Raw genomic sequence first — 22718 nt, 5'->3', positions numbered from 1 at the left:
ACTGATGGCTCTGTCTCCCACCATCCCAGTCCTGTGATGTGAAAATGTCATATTTGACTCTTGACATATTTTTTTTCTTGATATACATGGATATCAGATAAATATCCATATCAGCTTTAAACCGATTCTAAATGAATATGTGTGACATGATCTGCTGTAGCAAGGGAAAATGACAAAAAAAGAAAAATAACAAAGGCATGCCTTATATTTACAACAAACCAAAGGGCTTGAATAGTGATATAGAATTTTAGGTCTTTAATTTTGAAGTTAATGTGCCTTTATAAACATTCATGCAGTGGGAGGCGTGCCGCTCTCTCAGGATACTTTTAAACTCCTACATGTGAGGCAGCTCCTCATCCAAAACCTGAAGAGGGAATTACACCGTTAACCAACTGAAAGGCCTCAGATTTGGAGGTGCTGCCTCGGTTCCCTGCTCCTTCATAGTTCTTGGCTGTGAACAGGTCCAGTGCACACTGGAGATCATAACTTGATGAAGATAACAGGAAAAACTATCTAAATGCAAAGATGCAATCCTGAATTCCCCAAAACTGACCCTCTCCTGTCCTCAGCTGCGCCTAAAAATCAGGTCCATAAAGGTTATGACCAGAGTCTGTGACAGTCAAAGTCAAATTTCTTTATAGATCGTGTGTTCAGGATATATCTGGTATTTTTCAAACAGATATTAACATTTCTCGCACTTTCTGTAAACTGCATCCGGAGAGGGGTTTGTTCTTGTGAAATACTCAAAAATAAGGATTTTGCTTTAAAAGGGAAGCAGACACTTGTATAAAAACATGATTTATCTCACAAAATAAAAAATGTAGTGAAACATTAACCATGTGCTCTGGATTTAACATCTTACTGCATTTTCTTTTATTTTTATGTTATTTCTTGTATTTGTTATTCTTTTTTTTATTGTTGGTTTGATATGTAGAACCATAGACATATCCATATAAACATATATATTAAACATATTATTACATGATTCAATACCGTGGCGATATGTGGCCCATGATAACGATAATATCACGATACACGATATCTACGATATTCGATATATTGTAAGAGATTTCATCAACGATATATCACGATATATGTGACTGAAAAATAAAAATACCCATAAAAAGGAAAACTTCTGTAGTTATGCATTTAATCAATGCCAAAACTTCATACAATGTACAAAGAAAGTGCATTTGTATAGAGCCTCACTGCTTGTAAGGCTTGTAAATGTAAACACTGTACAGCTGGACAAATTAAAGTGCATGAACATTAATAACATGTTTTATATAAACCAGGACAGTGCACTGCTTTGTTTCTAATACTGTCTGTCAGCAACTTAATTTTGCATAGTTCCTCACTGGCTCCTAGTCTTATAAATGTAAACACTGTACAGCTGGACAAATTGAAGTGCATGAACAATAGTGCAGTGACAACCGCGTAAATCCATTATGTGTGTTGTAATAAGATATCGATATTTGCCGTCAGTTTATCGATTATTTATTGCGACAGAAAGCACAACAATATATTGCAATATGGATTTTTTTACCCACCACTATTACTGCATTTGTTTTTATGTTTATGTTATTTCTTGTATTTGTCTTATTCTTTTTTTATTTGTGGTTTGATATGTAGAACCATAGACATCCATATAAACATATATATGTATATATGCAGTACTCGAGTTGAGGGGGGATGAGGGGGGATGGCATCCACCCTGAAATAAAAACGGTCAAAATCATCCCCCCAGTAAAACTGCCATCCCCCTTTCCATCCCATGTCATTTCATCAATGAATGTGGTTTTACTGCTATTTCTACATTTAGAGTCATCACCAGAAAAACAACACCAGAAAAATAACTTATTTGACAATTTTCACCTGTTTCAAGTAAATTTTCACTTGAAATAAATAGGACAATCTGCCAGTGGGATTTATCTTCTTATTACAAGCAAAAAAAAAACGTGTTCCACTGGCAGATTTTTCTACTTATTTCAAGTGAAAATCTACTTGAAACAGGTGAATTTTTTTTCCAGTGATGAGTCTTGTTTTAAGTGTAATGAGATTTTTTTTTTTACTGAAATGAGACTTTTTAACTAGAAATAAGACAAATATTCTTGTTAAGATTTTGAGTTTTTGCAGTGATCCATTTTAATTATCCTGTGAAGGACAGAGTCATATTGATAAGTTCAGAATTTATTGTTGTGTTTTGATGTATTTGATGTAAGCCCAGTGGATATTTAAAGCTTACAGAAGGCTGCATTTAACTGCTGCTATGTCATTCCTGCAGTATTTCTGCAGGTGTTTTGGTCAGTGCTATTATTTGTAATACATTACAGGACTCTCTCGGAAAATTAGAATATTGTGATTTTCTGTAATGCAATTACAAAAACAAAAATGTCATACATTCTGGATTCATTACAAATCAACTGAAATCTTGCAAGCCTTTTATTATTTTAATATTGCTGATCATGGCTTACAGCTTAAGAAAACTCAAATATCCTATCTCAAAAAATTTGAATATTCTTGGAATCTTAATCTTAAACCTTAAGCCATAATCAGCAATATTAAAATAATAAAAGGCTTGCAAATTTTCAGTTGATTTGTAATGAATCCAGAATATATGACATTTTCGTTTTTTTAATTGCATTACAGAAAATAAAGAACTTTATCACAATATTCTAATTTTCTGAGACAGTCCTGCATATTATTTGTAATCAGCACAAATTATCTGTCCCCATATGATAAAATCCACCATCCCCCCTGATTTCTTTTTAACAACTCGAGTACTGTATATGTCTATGTGTAGAACCCCTTGACGTTGAAGTTGTTCAGTGTTTTTTTTACCTGTATCCTGTCACCCCTGTCAATAAAGTTAAACAATATTGTTAAAAAAAAAAGACTGGCGTGCCCACGTGACCTGCAGCGGGTGACGTCAGTGCGCTCTTCCTATGCTGCCGGGAACGTGAGCAGCAGCAGCACCGCGGCGTCGACGTTTACACACCCGTACCACCGTAACATCCTCCTCTGGACCACACCACCCCGCAGCGACAACACCACACGGTCGCATCCACACACGGAAGGACAATCCGCGGAAGGTGAGCTCGACGGTTCCCGGGGAGGGCGTCTAGTTTGTGCCGCAATGGCCAACTGCGATGGGGAGTGTGAGCTAAGCCGCTAGCCGCCTGCTAACCGGAACATGGATGCGGCGGTCCCAGCCCAGTAGGACCAGCCCCGGTGCCGGCTCAGCCTCCGCCGCGGGGCTAAGCTTTACAGCCGTTATTATCACGGTTAGGCGGGTGAAATACCCCCCACCCCCGCCCCCGGGGACGGCTACGCCTTAACCGGAGCTAACGAGGCGGGGACCGGGGACCGGCCGGTGCCGGCGCGGTCTGACCGGCGTCTGTAACGGTCCCCGGGCATACCGGACACAAAGATACCAGTGTCTGTGGATGAAGCTAGAGAATATTCTACTGAAAATCCATCGAGTAATCGGATAACACATATTTTTGTTTAGTTAAAGAGCAATTATAAATATACATACGATGTTAGATGGTAATTGACATTACTAAGACTAAATTATATAATACAGTAGGTTCATGGCTGTGCATTTAAAAACCCTGAACTTACACCAGTTGACCAGATTCACTGCCTTCACTCAAAAAACTAAGGATCTTACCTAGAAATGTTCTTATTTCTAACCTAAAAATGCCATTACACCTGATAACACACATCACTTAAAAGGTTAGGTGTTTTTCCCATCTGTTTCAATTGAACTTTCATTTGTTTCAAGCTAATTTTAAGGTCTAGTTGAGTTTTAAAGGGGACCTATTGTGAAAACCAGGTTTTCTCTTGCTTTAACATATATAAATTGGTCTCCCCTCAGCCTGCCAACTCAGAGAAGGAGGAAAGCAACCAAATTCTGCAGAGTCTGTACAGCCGCCCGGATGATCCGTCCAGTGTGATGTGGCTTCTACGAGCCGTTCAGATTCTGCTGCCTTTCGTTACGTAACCAAAATGCAATTTACATAGGTTGGCCTCCGATGCGTGAAACCACGCCCACAACTAACTCTGGCCGGAGCTTCCACCATTTTTTCGTAGCGGTGTATCGTGTCATTCAGGCAGCCAATCAGCACAGTGCCTCATTATCATAGCCCCGCCCACTCAGAATCCCACATAGAGAATGAGGTTAGAGACTAGGAAGATAAAGACATGGCTCAGAGGCTGAATTTCTAATTTATTTAGCAAAAACAATCAAAAGTTTGTTTTTAAGACATTCAAGGCCTGTTTAAAATAGGTATTAGATGCCATAATAGGTCCCCTTTAAGTTAAAGTCTTGATAAGATTTTGAGTTTTGGCAGTGTTTCGAAATAAAATTGAGACCTGCTGTATTGGAGCACATTAGGCACCAGTGCTACTTGATGTTTTATCCATCAATGACTACAGAGCTAAAATTGACAACTACCCAGTTAGCTTTATTACGTTTTTATTTTTCACCCTCATCACTCTACAGCTCTGTGTTTTTACAGATTAAATGCGTTAGCCACGCATTGACAGTAGTCATAATTAATAGAAACAAGCCCTCCACAGGGCTAACGTTATGTTAGTAAGGTACCGTAAGGTTAATCTAATTAATTAGCGCTACGTTAACTTAATTTTACCTTGTCTCGGGTGACGGTCCTCCGCTCTCGGAGTAAACAGGGTGTTCGGTGGAGATGCTGCAGCATTGAGGACGTACTGTTAAGCGCTGTCTTACAGTGAAAACATGCAACAGTGTTCGCCTTGGTGTCCAGCTTGAAATGCTCCCACACTTTTGACATTTTCTGCCTTTTCTTTTAGTTAAAACCAAACATATCCGCCACCTCTTTCTTCTACCTTTTAAGCCTGAATTAAGGCTCTGCGTTAAACCAACGCAGAGCCTACGCCGTTGCCGTGACGCTGTCGTGAACCCTTCGGACTTCTCCGTCACTCCATTTCGCTGCAGTGCAATACCCCCCCAGAGTGCTAGTTGATACTTTGTTTAGTTTCCAGCTTTTCCGGTCACAGTGAATCAAAGAGATAATGACAACTATTGTGCAAAAAAACAAACAAAAAAAAAAAAATCAGACACACATACGAAGAAAAGAGCGCTGAAAGTTCACGAACCGGAACTGGAAATGCGTTGCTACCAAGCAAACCATCACAGCCCTCTCGGTCGTACGGCGTAGCTGGCAAAATTAAACGATTCCTCGAGGCAGAGAAAATTCCTCGATCATTTTTTGTAATCGAATTACTCAAATTATTCGAGGAATCGTTTCAGCCCTAACGGAGTCTCTCTCCCAGTTTGGAGGTCACAGTCTCCCAGTTACCTCATGTAACATATCTTTGTACCTCCTCCTTAATATGGAGGATATGCCTTTCCCCCTTCCTTCAGTGGTTTATGTAGGGGTCACCACAGCAGATCATATTGAGCATAACTGATTTGCCATTGGTTTTAACATTGGATACCCTTCCTGTCACAACCCTTCCCATTTATCTGTGCTTGGGACCGACACGGTTTTAAGAAAACATGCAATATGTGATACCGTGGCATTAGAACCTGCATAACATAAACCAGTAAATTGGGGGGGGGGGGGGTTTCTCTGCGTTACCTCTAAAACTGATTCCTGGCAGCAAATTGTTTATGCAGACACAAGAAACATTACAATGCATCATTTATATTTCAGCAACATGGCTGATTTTTAAGGCAAGGCAAATTTATTAATATAGCACAATTCAACACAAGGTAATTCAAAGTGCTTTACATTGACATTAAAAGCGGCAAGACATAATTAGACAGTAAATAATTCGACATAATTAGACAGTAAATAACAAATATGATTAATAAGATGATAAGAAACGAAGTAAAATAATAAAAAGCACAATTACATTAGTAAGCATTAAGTACATTAGTAATACATTGAAAACCTTTCAATAGTTGCTACAACAAAAGAGAATAATAGATCACCATTTATGGTCAAATGTTTTTTCAATATAGTTGCTGTAATACTGATACATTTAGTGTGAACCCTATCTGGCACTATAAGTAGCTGGGGTGTGTCAATGTTGTGTTCAGAGACACATTGGTGCTGTATACCGATCTGACAACTCACTCCTCCCATTATAGCAAGTTATTGCAGCAGTGCTAATGATAAACAAGGAAAATGGATAAATATTGGGCGTTACATTTGTTCATCAAAGATGTATGAAATACCAAAGGATATCTGACTACAATGTACAGTGTTAATCACAGCCTGTCACATTCTTAGAGAAGTGCTGCTTCTCTCTTCTGCATTTTTGATAGATTTTCTTCCCAGCTGTCATTACTTCTGCACAAGAGTTGCTGAAATAATGCTCTCTTTCTGAGTTCAGCAACTTCTTCTCAATATAAGGGAATTTATGTCTTTTCTTATCATCTGCCCACAATTAGTTGGACATACTGGATCGATTGTGCTTGTCCCCGGATTTTTTACAGCCAATGGGTGAGAGTAAACAAATGACCTCAGAGGATATTGGGAGTGATAGTATTCATTGCATTATAGTTATGTACTTGTTTCCAAAGGTCTTGGCTATTTAAGTATTCCCATAGAACATGAAATACTGTCCCCATTCACTTCTGGCAGTTTCAATATTTTGCTGGGTTTGTAGTACGAAATAAATATATATAAAAATCTAGATGTTGTCCAACAGAAGCAGCCAAGAATTTTTGAAGAAGCCCTACCCTTTATATAGCTTTGTTTTGGCTACCTTATTTTGGCCTGAATTATGAGAGGTTTTTAAATGCTCTTTAACTATTCAGGAGTGTTGTAGCCTCATTCAAGGCATGAGATCATCCAGCTAAGTAACAGCAGGATGCATCAGCAAGTGGAGCAGGAATCCAACCTTGTTAAACATGTGACAGACTGCCCTTCTTTAAAAAAATATATATATTTGATTTTAAAATGTATTGACAAAAGTACAAGTTCAGAAAATGTATCATTTGTTACTTTAAAACTGTCATTTCTTATAGGATGGAAAGGATAAAGGAAAATTAGGCCAATATATCAGCCATAAACAAAATATGAATGTATGGATGTATTGATTGATTGATTGTGATGAAAAATCATGTGACACTTTGCCCCAGTCCAAGAATTGAATTACAACTGAGATTGCTGATGTTCTGGGAACCCAGTGTTGCACAAAGCAAATACTTTAAGTTCAAGTGCTTTTGAAGCTCTTTATTTATGTTGTGTAAACAGAAGTCTAAGGATATGTAGATTTGTTATTCCAAAGTATTTTAAGAACCTGTCAAATATTTTGCATATTTTCTTCCAAACATCTTATTCAGACAATAATCTAGGGTTTGTTTGTTAAGTGGTAATATCTTTTGATTGGTGTTTGAGCACCAAGGGGAATTTTTCTGGTGGGAGAGACTATTGTTGATATAGCTGCAGATTATACGCTTCATAAGAGGCAATTTAAGTACCGGTAGTCCCATCCCTGCTTTATTTACTGGAAGCAGTATTTTTTTAGTAGATGCATTCATGGATACTTTCCATCTTAAATAAATTTGTCCCATAAGTGGTCAAATCGCTTCCAATATTTCAGTGGAAAAGGTACTGAAATAGACCGGAGCAGGTTAACTTAGGAATGCATTTCATTCTTCCCACCAGCATTTACAAAAAAAGGGCAATGTCTACTTTTTTATATCGGTATTTATAAACGTTTTTTAGCCATCACTTCATACAGTAGCATGGCAGCTATTTGGGATCAGGTAGAGAATTTACCTGGTTAAACAAATTATGAGATAAGGAATTTGTGATTCAGTCACAAATAATTTCAAAATCAAGCCACTAATCACAATTTAAATGTTCCAATTGCTTTACATTCCTTGTAGTTTAGAAAAAACAAGGCTTTTAAATTAGATTTATTTCAAGATAACTCTTCCAGAAACCTTTGTCTAAAGAATAATACTCCATGCATTTAATTTCTGACCTTTTGTTATGGTATTCAGAAATACATTTGGAATGACAATGCCACATGATGAAAGGACAGTAGGATACAGATTGACTGTCATAGATCTACATTTATGCGGCGGTGTATATTCTGGCTGTGCACGCTCTTCCAGCGATTCTGACGGATAAATCTGATTTGAAGTGTCCATGTCAAAGCAGCACAGCTGTTGTGGGCTGGGTTGTTGTAATGTGTTATCCCATGTTGAAGGAATTGCACTCAGGCTGCAAGGAAGCTGTTGATTTGACATAAACAAGAAAAATCAGGTTAAAGTAATTGTATTGTTAAGAAATCCTCCTTATCTGAAATGCATTTTCAGAGAGTTTAACAAAATGAGCATGACAGCAAACCGGCTGGTTTTTCCTCTTTGTCAGCAGGTGACCGACGATGGCTGTGAACGTATACGCAACCTCAGTGACCAGTGACAACTTAAGTCGTCATGACATGCTGGTCTGGATCAACGAATCTCTACGGATGAACCTCACCAAGATAGAACAGCTGTGTTCAGGTAAGGAACATGTGAGCTTTTACATTTCATGCCATGTTTCATTCATGAACAGTCTTCAGATGCCATTAGTTGGATTGTGTTTTTAATTCTGAGCTAAAGCATTTTTTGTGTTGATTCTTTTGTAAAGGAACAAAGATTTATATTAAACATTAAATTCCAAAAGCTTCAACATTTTTTGAAATTTGAAGTGAAATAAAATGCTTTTGTATTTTCTGTCTTAGCAGTTCACACAAAGTTCCTGTTTTGTATGTCATCAATAATGTCGCTTCAAAGTAGGATTTTTATCATTGATAGGATTCCTGGAAGCATGATCTGCATGCATTTTTTTTTTTTCTAAACAATTTATGCAACATGTGCATCATTATCTTAGGTAAAACGATAGAAGCCTGTATTTGATTTCTGGGAACTGCTTAAATCTTAACTCTCTCTCTCAACAACGAATGCTCTTTACTTCTTGGTATTTTACCCTTACTAACGCTTGTTATTTTCCAATTATGTCATGTTCATTCTTATTGATATCATATGGCGCTTTTACACTAGTACCTACTCAGCCCGACTCGACTTGCCTTCGTTTCTTTTCAATACCCAGATGAGAAGTAGGCGGGTTGGAGCAAAGCTGCTGTGACGTATTTGATTGTGTGATCTAAATGAAGAAGACAACACTAAAGATGTAGAACCACGAAGAGATGATATATGTGCTGCTGGGTCTGTGGCTTGTGTTCGATGCCAAGTTAAAAAATGAGAGTGAAAGAAGCTTCAAGCAGCAACGCTTTTTTGTTTGTTTTTGTCTCGGGGCTGCTGAAAAGTCGACTGATAAGTGACAGAGCTCCTGGTAGATCTGGTCGTTCCTTATCGCCCGTCTAGATCCCTTTTTTAATTCTCTCCTCAGCCACCAGGTTTATGAACATCTGCACTTCAGAGTTGGATCACGAAACAGACTTTTGCGCTGCCATTGCCTGTCGAATAAAATGAACAAGAAGCCGCGAGTCGCTCTTTCGCTGATGTCACATCCTGACTCAGACGTCTGACTCCCAACCCCCCGACCCATTGGTGGCCTTTAGTGTGATGATGTCAGATACAGCCGACTCAGCTGCTTAGAACCTCGGCAGAATAGTTACAGAAAAAGTATCTACTCGGCACGTTAGACCCCTAGTGGAAAAGCGCAAAGGCGAGTCAGGCCGACTAGGTACTAGTGTAAAAGCGTCAATAGTTGCTTGGAGATGTTACATCTACCACCACTTCTTTCTTCTAGAGTTTGTTGATCACTACTATTCCTGACTAGTTAGTCATTTTTTGTTTCTGTCTGGAATTTAGCTTGAGAAGGATCCTAGCTATTTCATTGTGTGTGCCGTCCTCGGTGAGGGCTCCTTTTCCCATACTTGCCTCAACCTGAACATGGAGGAATGAAGCCTATCCCAGTTGTCAACAGACAAGACTTGGGTTACACTCCAGACAAGTCACCAGTCCATCACAAAGCCGCACAAGGCGATCTGCCACACACAATCCTATGAACCGTTTATAATAACCAGTCAACCTAACATGCATGTTTTGGACTGTAATTTGGAGAACCCCGAAAAAACCTACACAGGTTCTGAATTCAAAATGGGAACGTTCCAGCTGTGCTGCAACGTTGCTAACAACTGGACCACCTTGCTGCCATCTCCCATTTTGAATTTGAAAAATAAATTGGTATAGTATAGCGGCTTGACTCAGCCTCCAAAGATCATTATCAGTCTAAGGAAAACTACTCAACATCTAGTCTAATCAAGAATATCTGAGACTAGAAGCTATGTCATGCAAGACACAAGTCACCTATGGCAAACGGCTTCTTAGAAGCCTCAGATGGAGAGTCTAGTTTCAGAGAAGCGAATGCTTGCTCATTCTGAATAATGCCCTTATTGACCCCTCATGAGTGCCCTTTATTTTGCAGAATACCCTGTTTGTTACCCCAATTTAGCCTGTTGCCTGTCCTTTTTATACTCAGAGACGTGATATTTTGATTTGTGTTATTCCAAATTAAGACACTAATCTATCAAATGCTTTGCTTATTTTCTTACAAACATCCTATGCCTAGGTCCGATAATAATCTAATGTTGAGGCTTGTTAAGTGGTAATATCTCTTGATCAGTGTTTGAGCATGAGGGGAATCTTTCTGGAGGGAGGGACTGTCATGGACATAGCTGCAGATTATACGCTTCATGATGAAGTAGCAGTTTTAGTCATCCCATCCCTGAGTATCTACTGGAAGCAGTATTGTCTTAGTAGATACAAGAATATTGTAAAGTAGGCACAATGTGTTTCCTACAGAGCTCCGTGTGTATTTTTTTAGGGGGGAAGTTTAATTCGGAATGGCTATTTTTCATTCGGAATTAGGTGTTCACATGGTCATTTTTTTTTATCATTTTAAATCGGATTTAATTTTAATTCTGAATTAATGAGGAATTAAACTTCCCATGTAACGCACTCATTGTGTGTCAGATTATTTGGAAGTGCTAAAAGAAAAAACTGGAGAGGCACCAATTTGCAATTTTCATGGCTGATTTCAGTTTTCTGTGAGGTTTGACCTGCAGATTCCAGTTTTTCCCCTGATTCTACATTTTTCTATTCACACAATGATAATCAGACTGTTACAGGGGATAATGATAATAAATACATTATGTTTAATGGTTCTACACTAAAGTTGCAGGCTGTTTCCTCTGTTAGCCTTTTAAACCTCTTACTCTTTTAATGTCCAACATTGCAAAAAAAATATCCCAAGTGTTGATGATGCCATCATTGTTTTATATGAATATATTAAAACATTTTTTTTGGGTTGTTGGGGTTCACTCAAGGGACCGTTAAACTCCTCTATTGGGGTTTTCTGCTGGTCTGTGTACATGTGATAACGTGTGACTGTTAATCTGCTGCTGTTAGACATGAAGTAACGACTGTGTTTCGGTGTTGAGTTTTCTATAAGAAAATATGTCGTGTTTTGGCTCTTTTTGCTTCTCAGGTGCCGTCTACTGCCAGTTCATGGACATGCTGTTCCAAAACTCTGTGCCTATGAAGAAAGTCAAATTTGGTGCCAAGCTGGAACATGAATACATCCATAACTACAAGCTTCTGCAAGTTGGTTTCAAAAAGATGGGAGTTGACAAAGTAGGTGGTAATTCACATCTCCTTCACACACACACACACACACACACACACACACACACAGTCTTCAAATTACATGGTACACTGTGCTAGCGTGCAGACAGAATTTTTGCTTTCTAAAATGCAGTTTTTTGGGGGGATTGCCGTTTACACATTGTGAAACTGTCAAGCAAATGAAAATATGTTGCACAAAAAAAATATCTGATTTGGTCAATTGTTTAGTTTTATGAATTAGCTATGAGACAAGATGTCCACAGTTATTAGGCTCCTACAGAAGTACATCTTTTCATTAATACTGTGCATTGCAGAGACCAGACAATTGAACGATGGAGCGGTTTTTCAAGTTTCAGCACCAGAATATTACAGCAGGATGGAGGAAACGGTGGTGCCTGCCTTCAGTTTTATTTCAGTAATGTACAGTAAAACACTGTACACTAAAACACAGTAAAACACTATGCAGTATACCAATAAAAAATTGACAGTGTGTTTTATTTTTATATATATATATATATATATATATATATATATATATATATATTAGGGATGCAACGCTTCTCGGTATAAAACTGAACCGTTCGGTTCGCCCTCCACGGTTCAATACGCCCTTGTGTGCCGCGGATTTTCGGTTTTGCCATAATTTTGTATTAATGCTTTAAATCCGCGTGTTTGTCGTGCCTGCTGCAGAAAAGTGCTCTGCGAGTCAGTGTTGTAGCTCCGCCCACTCCCCCTCGTAGCTCCGCCCACTCCCCTCACACAGAGCTCTGCTCGCCATGAGCAGCAGCGGGACAGTTGAGAAAAAAAAGTTTTAAGAAGCGCCGGCTTCATTCAAATCTCCGGTGGCATCATTTCGGTTTCGCTGTTGATTACAACGACGATGGAGTTAAAATATTTACAGAGCTTTTACCGTCTGTAATGATTGCTTGAGACTGGCTAGTGGAAGATCAAAGTATCCGCCTGGTCAGGGAAACGTTGCGCTGAGCAGGCGGAGACGGCTCTGATCGGGCCGGTTTTTTACAGGAAGGAAATAAACAGCTTTACAGTCATAAACAAAGGCAGACTCCAACTCTAACGTCTCGGGCAAACTTTCCCAACAACTTAAATTAGAACACCAGAAGAAACCTCAGGGTTCAGCCGCCACCACCGCTCCCTTCATGACATGACGTGCATTCCTGTGACAGGCAGAGAGATGAGAGAATACAGGCTGATCCCCCCCCCCCCCCCCCCCCAACTTCATAACTGTCCCATATCAGGGAGATTTTGTAATATTTTAATAATTATAATAATTTACAATATTTTCGCAGAGGGAAACCGTCCTCCACTTCCCGTCGGACGGTTCACGCCCCCATCTTGTCAAGATTAAGAGGCTGTTGACTATAAAGAATTATAGTAATTTACATTTTGAAAAGTGACAAGCGAAATAAACAGATAATTTTGGAAAAAAAAAAGCTCTCTTCATGCACATAAAGGCTGATTTATGGTTCCGCGTTACACCAATGCAGGGGCTACGGCGTAGGGTACGCGGCGACGAGCACCCCTAGGCCGTAGGCTCTGCGTAGATTTAACGCAGAACCATAATTCAGGTTTAACTCAAACCGAACCGAAACCGTGGCCCAAAAACCAAAACCGAACCGTGGGCTACCTTAACCGTTGCACCCCTAAAATATATATATATATATATATATATATATATATATATATATACCATTTAATCCAATGCATATGAAATACAGATTTATATTATATATCAGTATCCAGCCTAAAGGTACAGGTTCATGTTACCCATCTGTAATTGCAAGCTTTTTTTTTTTTTTTTAAGTCATTTTTGTCACGGTGAAGTTGGGCTTTAGTTTGTTTATGAATTACTTTTTTAAAAAAAAAGTCTTGATTCTAGCTCACCTTAAGGCCGGGACACACCAACCCAATATAGGCAGTCAGGCGACTGTCCATAATCGGTGTACCCGACTCGGTGGCTGGAGGTGGGTTGGTGTGTGTGTGTGCAGTCGTCCGTCTGTGTCGGCAGCTGCGCCGGCGTTCATTTTGGCTGATTCGACATGTAGAATTGGCCACTAGCCGTCGGCCTCTATGACCATACTGATTGGTAGAGTGCTAGCCCTTGACTAGCTAATCAGAGTTGACCAGAAATCACAATTGTAAACATACTAGATAAACACCGATGGCACAGAAACTACAATACAATCCTTCTTGACTTCTTTCAGAAGTGAAAACACTGACCGACAGCGGGCTCTGTTCAGAACTCTAGACTACAGCCATCCGTCATGTCTGGTTGTTCTTCTTTCCCTTTTCTTTTTGGGGGACATCACAGATTAGCACCACCTGCAGAAACATGGATGAGGTTTTCTTTGTGTAGTTTGCATGTTCTCCCCTCGTTTTCTTTGGGTACTCCGGTTTCCTCCCACAGTCCAAAAACATTCATTAGACCAATGGGATTTGTCATGTTGGCTCAAGTTTGAGGTCCCAAAGGGACCACATTAGAATCTGCTGTTAGCTGTACCCAGACCAGCTCTTCAGGAAGAGTCTGTTTTGGTGGCACCAGAGTGCAGTTACTGTGTTCACACTGACCCAAGGGAATCACATTCATGCCCATTGTTCCTTTGGGCCAACTTAAATAATAGCAGAGTGATGCCCTAAAAACCTCAAGAATGTAATGACGGAAGAGATCAAACAGCAAATCTGGGAGAATGTTGTAAAATATGATTTGAGCTCTATGCCTATATAAGCAAACCCTGGGCTTAAAATGTCAAGTTTGAAGCATGTATCAGTAGGTCCTGCGTCTGCACATCTGTGTACAGAAATATCTTACGGCTATCAGGCCTACAGCTGATTCTGTCTCTCTTCTTGTTTCAGATCATTCCAGTAGATAAACTGGTTAAAGGGAAGTTCCAGGATAACTTTGAGTTCGTCCAGTGGTTTAAGAAGTTCTTTGACGCCAACTACGACGGGAAAGATTATGACCCACTTGAGGCGAGACAAGGACAGGATGCTTTGCCCACACCCAACTCTGCAATGTCAGCTCTCAACAAACCCCCAAAAAAGGCCCTCAGTCAAGGTCAGAACCCATGACAGGTCATCTGGGTAAACGAGTTTGGAATGAACAGTGGATTATAAACGGGTTGGAGAAAGTAGTATTTATTTGATTAATGACTTTTTTCTGTTTTCCTCAGCTCCACAGAGGCCACCTGTTGCAAAGGTAGCACCTAAAATTGCCTCTCCTGGTGCAAGAAAGCAAGGAATGGGAGGGGGAGATGAGGAGAGGGCGGAGCTCATGAATGAGGTCAGTACAACGTAAATAAAAACAAATATTTGTCAGCTAAATCCCCACCTTCATTACTAAAGGAATTGACAAGAAACTGATCACTCACTCACTCTTTTTTTTTTTTGGTAACCAACAGGTTGAGAGTCTGAGATCTACCATTCAGGACATGGAGAAGGAAAGAGATTTTTATTTTGGTAAGCTGCGAAACATTGAGTTGATTTGCCAGGAGAAGGAAGGAGAGGGTGACCCGACACTGCAGAGGATTATTGACATCCTCTACGCCACAGACGTGAGTTTGACTAATTGTCTTCAAGGGGACATTTGATATAAAATTGTCTTCAGTCGGCCTTGGAAATAAGTAAATGTGTGTGTGTATCAGCGCTGGTAATTTTAGGACAATGTTGGATTATTTAAAAATGGCAGATTTTAATATTTTCTTAAGAACAGGTGGCTTATATGAAGAATCTTATAAACAAAGATTTCTCTTTTGTAACCAAATTCTGCAATTATATCAGTGTTTAGTGTCCTTGTAGGCAAAACCTTTAAAAAATCAAATGTATATGTATTTTAATCTTGCAGCAGATGCTACTTTTTTATGCTTATGGGGAAAGTAAAAGTAAAGTGTCCTACACCAGTCCTCAGGTCTGAACTAACATATTTTATTAACAGATGAAATCCGGATTCTGTCATTGAGAGAACGAAAGACAGAGACGGATGCAGTGTGTGTGTGTTGTATAAATTGTTTAACTTTAAAACTAAGAGAAGATATATTATGCCTGTTCTTGAAATTAGACACAATTTTATGATATTTTATCGAAACGTGTCAAGAACTTTTCGTCAAAATACTGCAGTTTCCTTTTCAACCGTATCTTTCCAGCTGTGTTCATAGCAGCAGGGTCAAGGGGGCAGAGTTGTCTCTTTTAACTAATAAGATAAAAATAATCACTTATTTAGGTTTGAACGATCAAAGCCATTCATTTATCCGTTTAGAAGAGATTTGTCTGTCTGATATCTTCAATTTTCAGTGTCTTTCACTCCAACCTGCTGATTTTGGCAGCACAGAGATCCACAGATATGATTGGAAATTATTGGACCTTTTCCAGAAAAAAACAACGTTGCACGTTTCAGATTTCTGATGGAAAACTTAAGTTGACCATTGTCGTTCAAATAATTGTAATTAGTGATACAGTTTTCTTTTGTTCATTTTATGCCATGATGAAAGCACAAGTCGTGATGATTTGATATGAAAACCACATAGCGGTATTTGTTTGCTATAAAAAGGGTGTAAACTCTGTGGGTGATGTTAGTTCCCAGCTGCTCTTCTGCAACAGCTGCTGTGATGACTGCCTGCTGAGGAACGGCAGTAGATTTTCACTGGCGCTTGTGGAGGGGGCAAATGGTCTCCGCCATTGATGCTACGCCATGTGGTTTGGACGGGGAAAAAATTGTCTTTGACATTGACGTTGCCTGATTGACACACAGCAGCGGCACTAAATGTTTTAAACACCTTTAGTCGATTAATGCCTGAGTAACAAGACTTTAGCAAGAATTAAAGAGTAACTGTTTAATATCAATACCTGGAAAGTACAATTGTCTTCATGTTTTTTTTTTTAGGTTTTTACATTGCACAGTTTAATTAGCTCTAGGGTTATTATTAGATGCTGATGAACTTTCATTGGAGACCAAAACAACGTGAATTGAAGCAGTTTTAAGTTGATGCGGCGTAGAAGTTTGCTGCAACATGGTAATTAATTGACCGACGTCTGAATACATTCCTGTTTTAAGCTTCTGATAAGATTTAAAAAAAAGCCATTTCACTTCAGTGATCAGATATGGTCCCTCGAGACAAACTGATTTGAATTTAATCCTTTTGTTCACTGTTGTCTTGTTATAAGTCTGTACAAGTGGTCTACTGGATGTCACGCAAATTACTGTCCATGGACACAAAAGGAGGCGCGCCCATAATAATAATGAATTTAATTTATAATGCACTTTATATTCAGTGAATCTCAAAGTGCTACAGCATTCGAGGCAAGGAAATCAACACAAAGCAGTAGTATCATCCCTAAAACTTTAAAAAAGTCATAAAAAATCATAAAAATCAGTGGCAAATCATAAATCATAGCTGGTGTATGATTTACTGAAAAGGTGCGCCCATGTCCTCTGCTTCCTTGCAACTGGATCAGTAGCGGTGTTAGAAGCAGAGCCCATGGACTCTGCTCATCCTGCATCTAATGATGATAGTTCACACTAATTTTGCTGAAAACAGATATTCTGCTCTAATTAAAAAATGCCTTTCATTTACAGTCCCAACTATCTATAGTTGTGAGTTTTCTTAGATAGATCGCTAAGTAGCTTGGTGTCATAATAATAATCATCTCTTGTGTCTCCTTACCCCGTCTGTCCCTGTCTGTCCAGGAGGGCTTCGTGATTCCAGATGCTGAGGATCAGGAGGAGTTTTAATGACTGCAAGCAACCTTTCACTTAGAAGCCCTGGTCTACAGCTCACCTCAGAGTCCTCCCTTAAACCACGACAGTTTGGTTTTATGTCCCACCGCAAGCCAACTTGTGACAGCTCCCCAGCCCCTTTAATCACTAAAGTTTGAATCCCTGCCCTCACTGATACAGCTGCCAGATCTGCCAAAATCCCCCACTGGACATAATCTGTGGTCCCAGCCTTCCCCAAACTAAAACATGCAGTACACACTGGTACAATTCCTGACTTCAGTGTGAAAAAGCACAGTGATGTTTTGTGTGTGTGTGTGTGTTTGTGTGTGTGTGTGTGTTTAAAATGTATTTGAAACCAATGTAAATTTGAAAACCTGTAAGGACACGGCTGTCAGATCACACTCTTCCAGACTAACCAAGTTTTGTTTGTTTCCTTTGTTTTATGACGCTTCAACCGCTCCGTGCCTTTCCTGTTTCCGAAACTTTACTCGTATAAAGGAAGGCGCATGCATAGAAGGCAAGACATGAAGTAAACTACAACACAGTTTGCGTCATTTTGGGGGGATGGAAAAGAGAAATTAATGTGCGTATTTATGCTAACTGGTCCCATTTTATCCTACTGACGTTTGAAGATGGGGTGTTTAAAGAAATCCTGATCCAGATTTGGCTGTTATATCCAACAAAGATTGATGAGAATAACTTAAAAAAACACCGTCAGCAGACTGGCATGAGGCAACAGTTTGGCCTTCTTGTGGCCTTTTTACACCTCTGACCATCCTGTTGTCGCCATGGACACCATTATGATTTGCTATAACGTCCACTGTTCACCGTATTTGTTGAGTTTCTTATTTTTTATATTCTTGGCACATTTAATTGGGATTTATTTTCATTCACTGCTTTCTTACTAAACACTGTCTGGCTGAAAAACGTCCCGTGCTACAGCGTTTTTCCCGACGCAACAAAGGAAATTGGTTTTGCATGTGGAAAATGGTTGTGCGTATTAAAAGTTGTTTTGTTTTCCCAGCCCACACACGCCCACTGCAACTTTTTGTGTTCACATCTCAGACTTTTTAAAAAAAATAAATTTCAGGCCTTAATTCTCAGTGGCTGGGACGAGGTGTTTTAAAAGCCCCTGCAGACGGTAGCTTTCTGACCAACACACCAGCGTTGGCTAAAGAGTTCTGTAAACTTCCTGTTCCTCAATGACTGCGGCGTCTCTTTGGGGCATTTGTCGTAACGCAGTTGGACTTTTTTTTTTTTTCCTCTGGAAACCCAGCCGCTGTCTGAACACTGATCTGATGGCTGCGTTTGCTACCTGATTCCTGCTGAGCTGCAGACACGGCTCTAACCCTCCCTTTGCTTGCTGTGGATCTGTTGGATTGACAAGTTGAAGATTTGTCTCCCTAACTCTGAATTCTTGTTTCCTCTTCCACACCCGCCTGACCGATTTTAACCGGAACATTGTATGTCGTAATCTGAGACCAGTTCTCCGTCTGTACGAATGTTGTGACATATTTGTTCTTAGTTTCAAACACACTGGTGTTCATTCAACATAACTCAAAATAACGCAACTCCGTTGATGGCCTTATTCATTTGTACTTTTTTGAAATTGATATGTACAGTTCTTTTTTTTTTTCTTCAAATACTCATGCTGTTTCAGTTACTTAAAAAAGTGGAAACATTTTCTTTAGATTTGTTGTTTTTTTTTTATAGGTCTGCAATTTCAACATTTAGAACAACAAACGCTGGCACAATATTAAATTTAAGGAATTATTATGCAGGGTATTAATCCTGGAAAGGGGAATGTGTTCTGAAAATAAGCAGTATTGGAGGTTTCCAGGCAGAAGCAGCTCACCTGTCTGCTAGTTCTCATCGTGACTTATCTTCTCTGCCACCAGATAACTGCGCACGAGTAGGTACACAAACGGAAAACACTTTGGCAGACTCAACATCAGGTTTTGGGGTGTGGGTTTTGAGATGTCTTTTTCTCTGACTAAACCAGGGTTGATAACACGGTTTGGTCACTGAAAAGGGCGATGAGCCTTTAAGAAACACTGCCATGGGTGGGACTAAAAACCTCAGAGCGTGCCTAAACTACTTTTTGTATTTTCTGGTACTTGCCTTGAGTTGGATCAAATTTCTAGTTTGGCCTTGAAAATTCATTTTCCAAATGACTTTTGACAGAATGTATCCTTTTCAAAACTCAAGTGTGATTTCTTTTCTTTTTCTTTTCTTTCCTGTGGGGGGAGTCTAAGCAGAGCCAGCCGTGTGTCACGTACTTGTTGTTTCCAGCTGTAATTACATGGTTTTGTGTAGGTTTATGTGGGGATTTCTGCCAAACATGGTTGTACTTCTGCTTCAGAAGAGGTGAGAAAGATGATGACCAGTGAAAGAGATCCCATCTGCTGACGTCTCCGTGATTTACTGACGGGGATGTGGTGTCGTAAATTAAATATCACATTCTTTTAGTTCAATTGTCAATAAATGTTGTCCTGAAACTAATTTAATCTCATGGAAACCTTTTCTCAAGTCAAAGCTGGCCTACACTTTTCAGCCGGGGTTCAGGTAGCACAGCGTGAACTCTGTGATCAGTGAGATCTTCCTGACTGTTGAATTTGCTTCGGTACACTACGTGGATGCAAGGACGAACCCTGATCGTCATGCTGCATGATGTCCACTTCTAAGTGTCTATGAATATTTAATAAATGTTTTAAAATACTCCATATAAAGCTGTAGTACAATATGAGGACATTTCCGGCGTTTGACAATGTACAATAGACTAGAAGGATCAAATTCTATTGCTGCATTTTATGCTGTTAGGGTTTATTTGTTTGTTTTAAGGATCTATGTCGTTAGTATCTGTTTTAAGGAGACATTAAGGTCCACAGAGAACACGGTGCCATATGCACATATACATAGATTAGATGCGTGTGGCTGCTTAATTTTCAGGAGGTTTCACCTGGATCATCCAGCTCATCCTCCCACACGATTCAGCTCTTTTTGTTTTCTTGCCTCACTAAACAGAATTTGAATAGTCACACATCTGCTTACAGCCATTGATTGAATAGTTATCTGCAATAGGAACGAAGGTAGCGTCCCAATTTGATTAATTGGTAATCCACCGAGTATTTGTAGCACAGGGCGTGTTTAGAGCGCTTTTGTTATGCAATGTAGAGGAGAGCAGATGTTTGTCCTGGACGGCCTCTGAACTGATGGACCTTCTCAAACAGGTTGAATTGATGAGTCACTTTTGTGACTCTTGTAAAGTAGAATATCTTGGGGGAGGGGGGGGTTGCTGTTTCAAGACATCTTCCTGGCAGGTATCTGCAGGTTTTTCAGTCTGGTGTAATGTTTGTTGTGTTAGTGGAAGGATTGTGTGTGATTTCATGTTGCGCTTTGGTAAAACGATTTTTACAACCATATCTCACACATTTTTGAGGGAGGTCGTAGGTGTTCAGACATTTTGGGCTCTCTGAGGAACCATTAACAGCCACCATGTCCATGTGGTCATGATGTCTTTTCATAGAATACATGTTTTAGGTCGTGACAGCAGATCCATGCAGTTGTGAGTTAATTAGAAATGTCTAGGCAAGAAGAATTAATGGCTTTAAGGGTGACAGGGGTGCATGTCTGATCTGAGCTTTCCCCTGTCGCGGTGTTACACTGTGGGCTGAGCGCCTCCCAGGTTTATCTCCTCTCTGTCAGCCTTCAGTCTCTGATGTGTTTGTTATATTCTGCTGAATATGATTTTCTTAAATCAAATTTTGTACAAACAATAAAACGATATTTCCTTGTCAAAGTTGGCTTGTTTTTTTTTAATATATTTTATTCTCAAACTCATCCTTTGTATGGTGCAGTGATGCGATTTAAGCTGTAAGAGTCATATATAACATTTACCATCAATGGAAGGTCATTCTGTGTGCAGTTTGTTTAGAAATCAAAAACGGAACGGTTCCTTAAGTACTGAATAAAGGAAAAAAAAACTTACAGGAGGGAGGAGAGTCAGCAGTTTCATTGTTGAATCAAATTTCAGCTACTATGTCGCATCAAAACATGCATCCACAGATTCAATTAAATCATTACACTATCCCATAGAAACCCATCACCCTTGTAATCTTCAAAAGTAATTAACATTTTTAATATATGTTGGCATTATTCCGTGATTTAAGCCTAACAATAGCTGTATTTTTCTTTTTTAAATAAATTCGTTAAACTATTTGGTCTTTTCTTGAGAAAAACCAACCTCTTGGAAAGGGGTTGGTTTTGATCATGTTTGCATTTTTTAATAAATCTGGTTATCAAATTATTTAATTAATATTAAAATTATTAAATTTAGGAATGTACCACTTTGGAAGTCATAAGCAGCATTATTATTTTTAGCTCATTTTTGTGGTAATTAAGGAATTCAGTGTCGCTTTAAAGATTGATTCTCATAATTTTAACTAACCCAGAGAACTCTTTTTTTTTATTTTTTTTTTTTTTTAGAAAAAGGACCTTGAATAAAAACAATCAATGGGAATAAATGGAATTTAACAGAACATTATTCTTTTTCAGTTTTATATATAAATTGATGCACGTAAATAATATAAATCCTACAATTTATATAAGCATTTGTCAAGTGAACATGGTGATTTGTGTCAGCTGGAGAATTTGACAGTTTTGTGGTTCTCAGAACTCTGAAGCCTTGTAACTGAGGGACTTAAACTGAAGCTTTTGTTAAGTATTACATAATAATGTTGGCGTGTCTAGATATTTTCATCAGAGAAACACGCCAGCTCTGCTCCAGCGTATTAATGACTGCAGTACTTTGTATTTTAATGATAAGGGTGATCTCTAGCCTCCGCCCCAAACTGGGATTAAAAAAGAAAACTAGAAAACATTTGGTTACAGGGTGTGCCACATGAATTAAACTTGGTTAGACCTTATTTTGAGAATCGGTTTAAAATCAGGAGGATAATTGTCCATCAATACTGATCAAATCAGTGGAAAAAATGTCAGTTGTCTGACTTTATATTTTCCACTTTTCAGTTCCACCTCATTTTCAACACATTTTGAATACTAACTATATTGTTCTGTTCATGAATCACTGATTAGCTTATGGTTTCATCCTGACTCATGATGTGGAGCCATCTATTGAAGGAGACACATTCAGTCTTTAATTATTTTTTTTGGCACAATTTCCTGGGGTCTTAATGAAATGTTTGCCACGCTTCAGTAAAATACCACAGAGATACAGTAACAACAGCTGCCTTTTCAACCATGCTATACAGTTCTGTTCATAGCTGCTCCTTTTAGACGGCAGAGCCAATGTCTCAAGTTCACTCTACTTGCTTCTGAGATTCAGAAAAT

General features: G+C 39.1%; 1 protein-coding gene across 2 annotated transcripts; it reads left to right on the top strand.

The window, feature by feature from the left end:
• Positions 1-2947: 2947 nt before the first annotated feature.
• LOC133456864 (microtubule-associated protein RP/EB family member 1-like) lies at positions 2948-21168 on the top strand. 2 transcript variants are annotated; one of them, XM_061735533.1, is made up of 7 exons: positions 2948-3092; positions 8382-8512; positions 11505-11650; positions 14513-14714; positions 14830-14939; positions 15058-15210; positions 17340-21168. In XM_061735533.1, exons 2-7 carry the CDS (start codon positions 8392-8394, stop codon positions 17382-17384), a joined length of 777 nt encoding a protein of 258 aa, XP_061591517.1. In that variant the 5' UTR covers positions 2948-3092; positions 8382-8391; the 3' UTR covers positions 17385-21168. The 2 variants fall into 2 exon arrangements, with proteins under 2 accessions (XP_061591517.1, XP_061591516.1); XM_061735532.1 differs by having other exon boundaries at positions 8379-8512.
• The last annotated feature ends 1550 nt before the right edge of the window (positions 21169-22718 follow it).

This window comes from Cololabis saira, chromosome 12, assembly GCF_033807715.1.
Source record: "Cololabis saira isolate AMF1-May2022 chromosome 12, fColSai1.1, whole genome shotgun sequence".
In the NCBI taxonomy this organism is placed as follows: domain Eukaryota; kingdom Metazoa; phylum Chordata; class Actinopteri; order Beloniformes; family Belonidae; genus Cololabis; species Cololabis saira.
The sequence above is the reverse complement of the archived record's forward strand: the minus strand, read 5'-3'. Positions and strand labels throughout refer to the sequence as shown.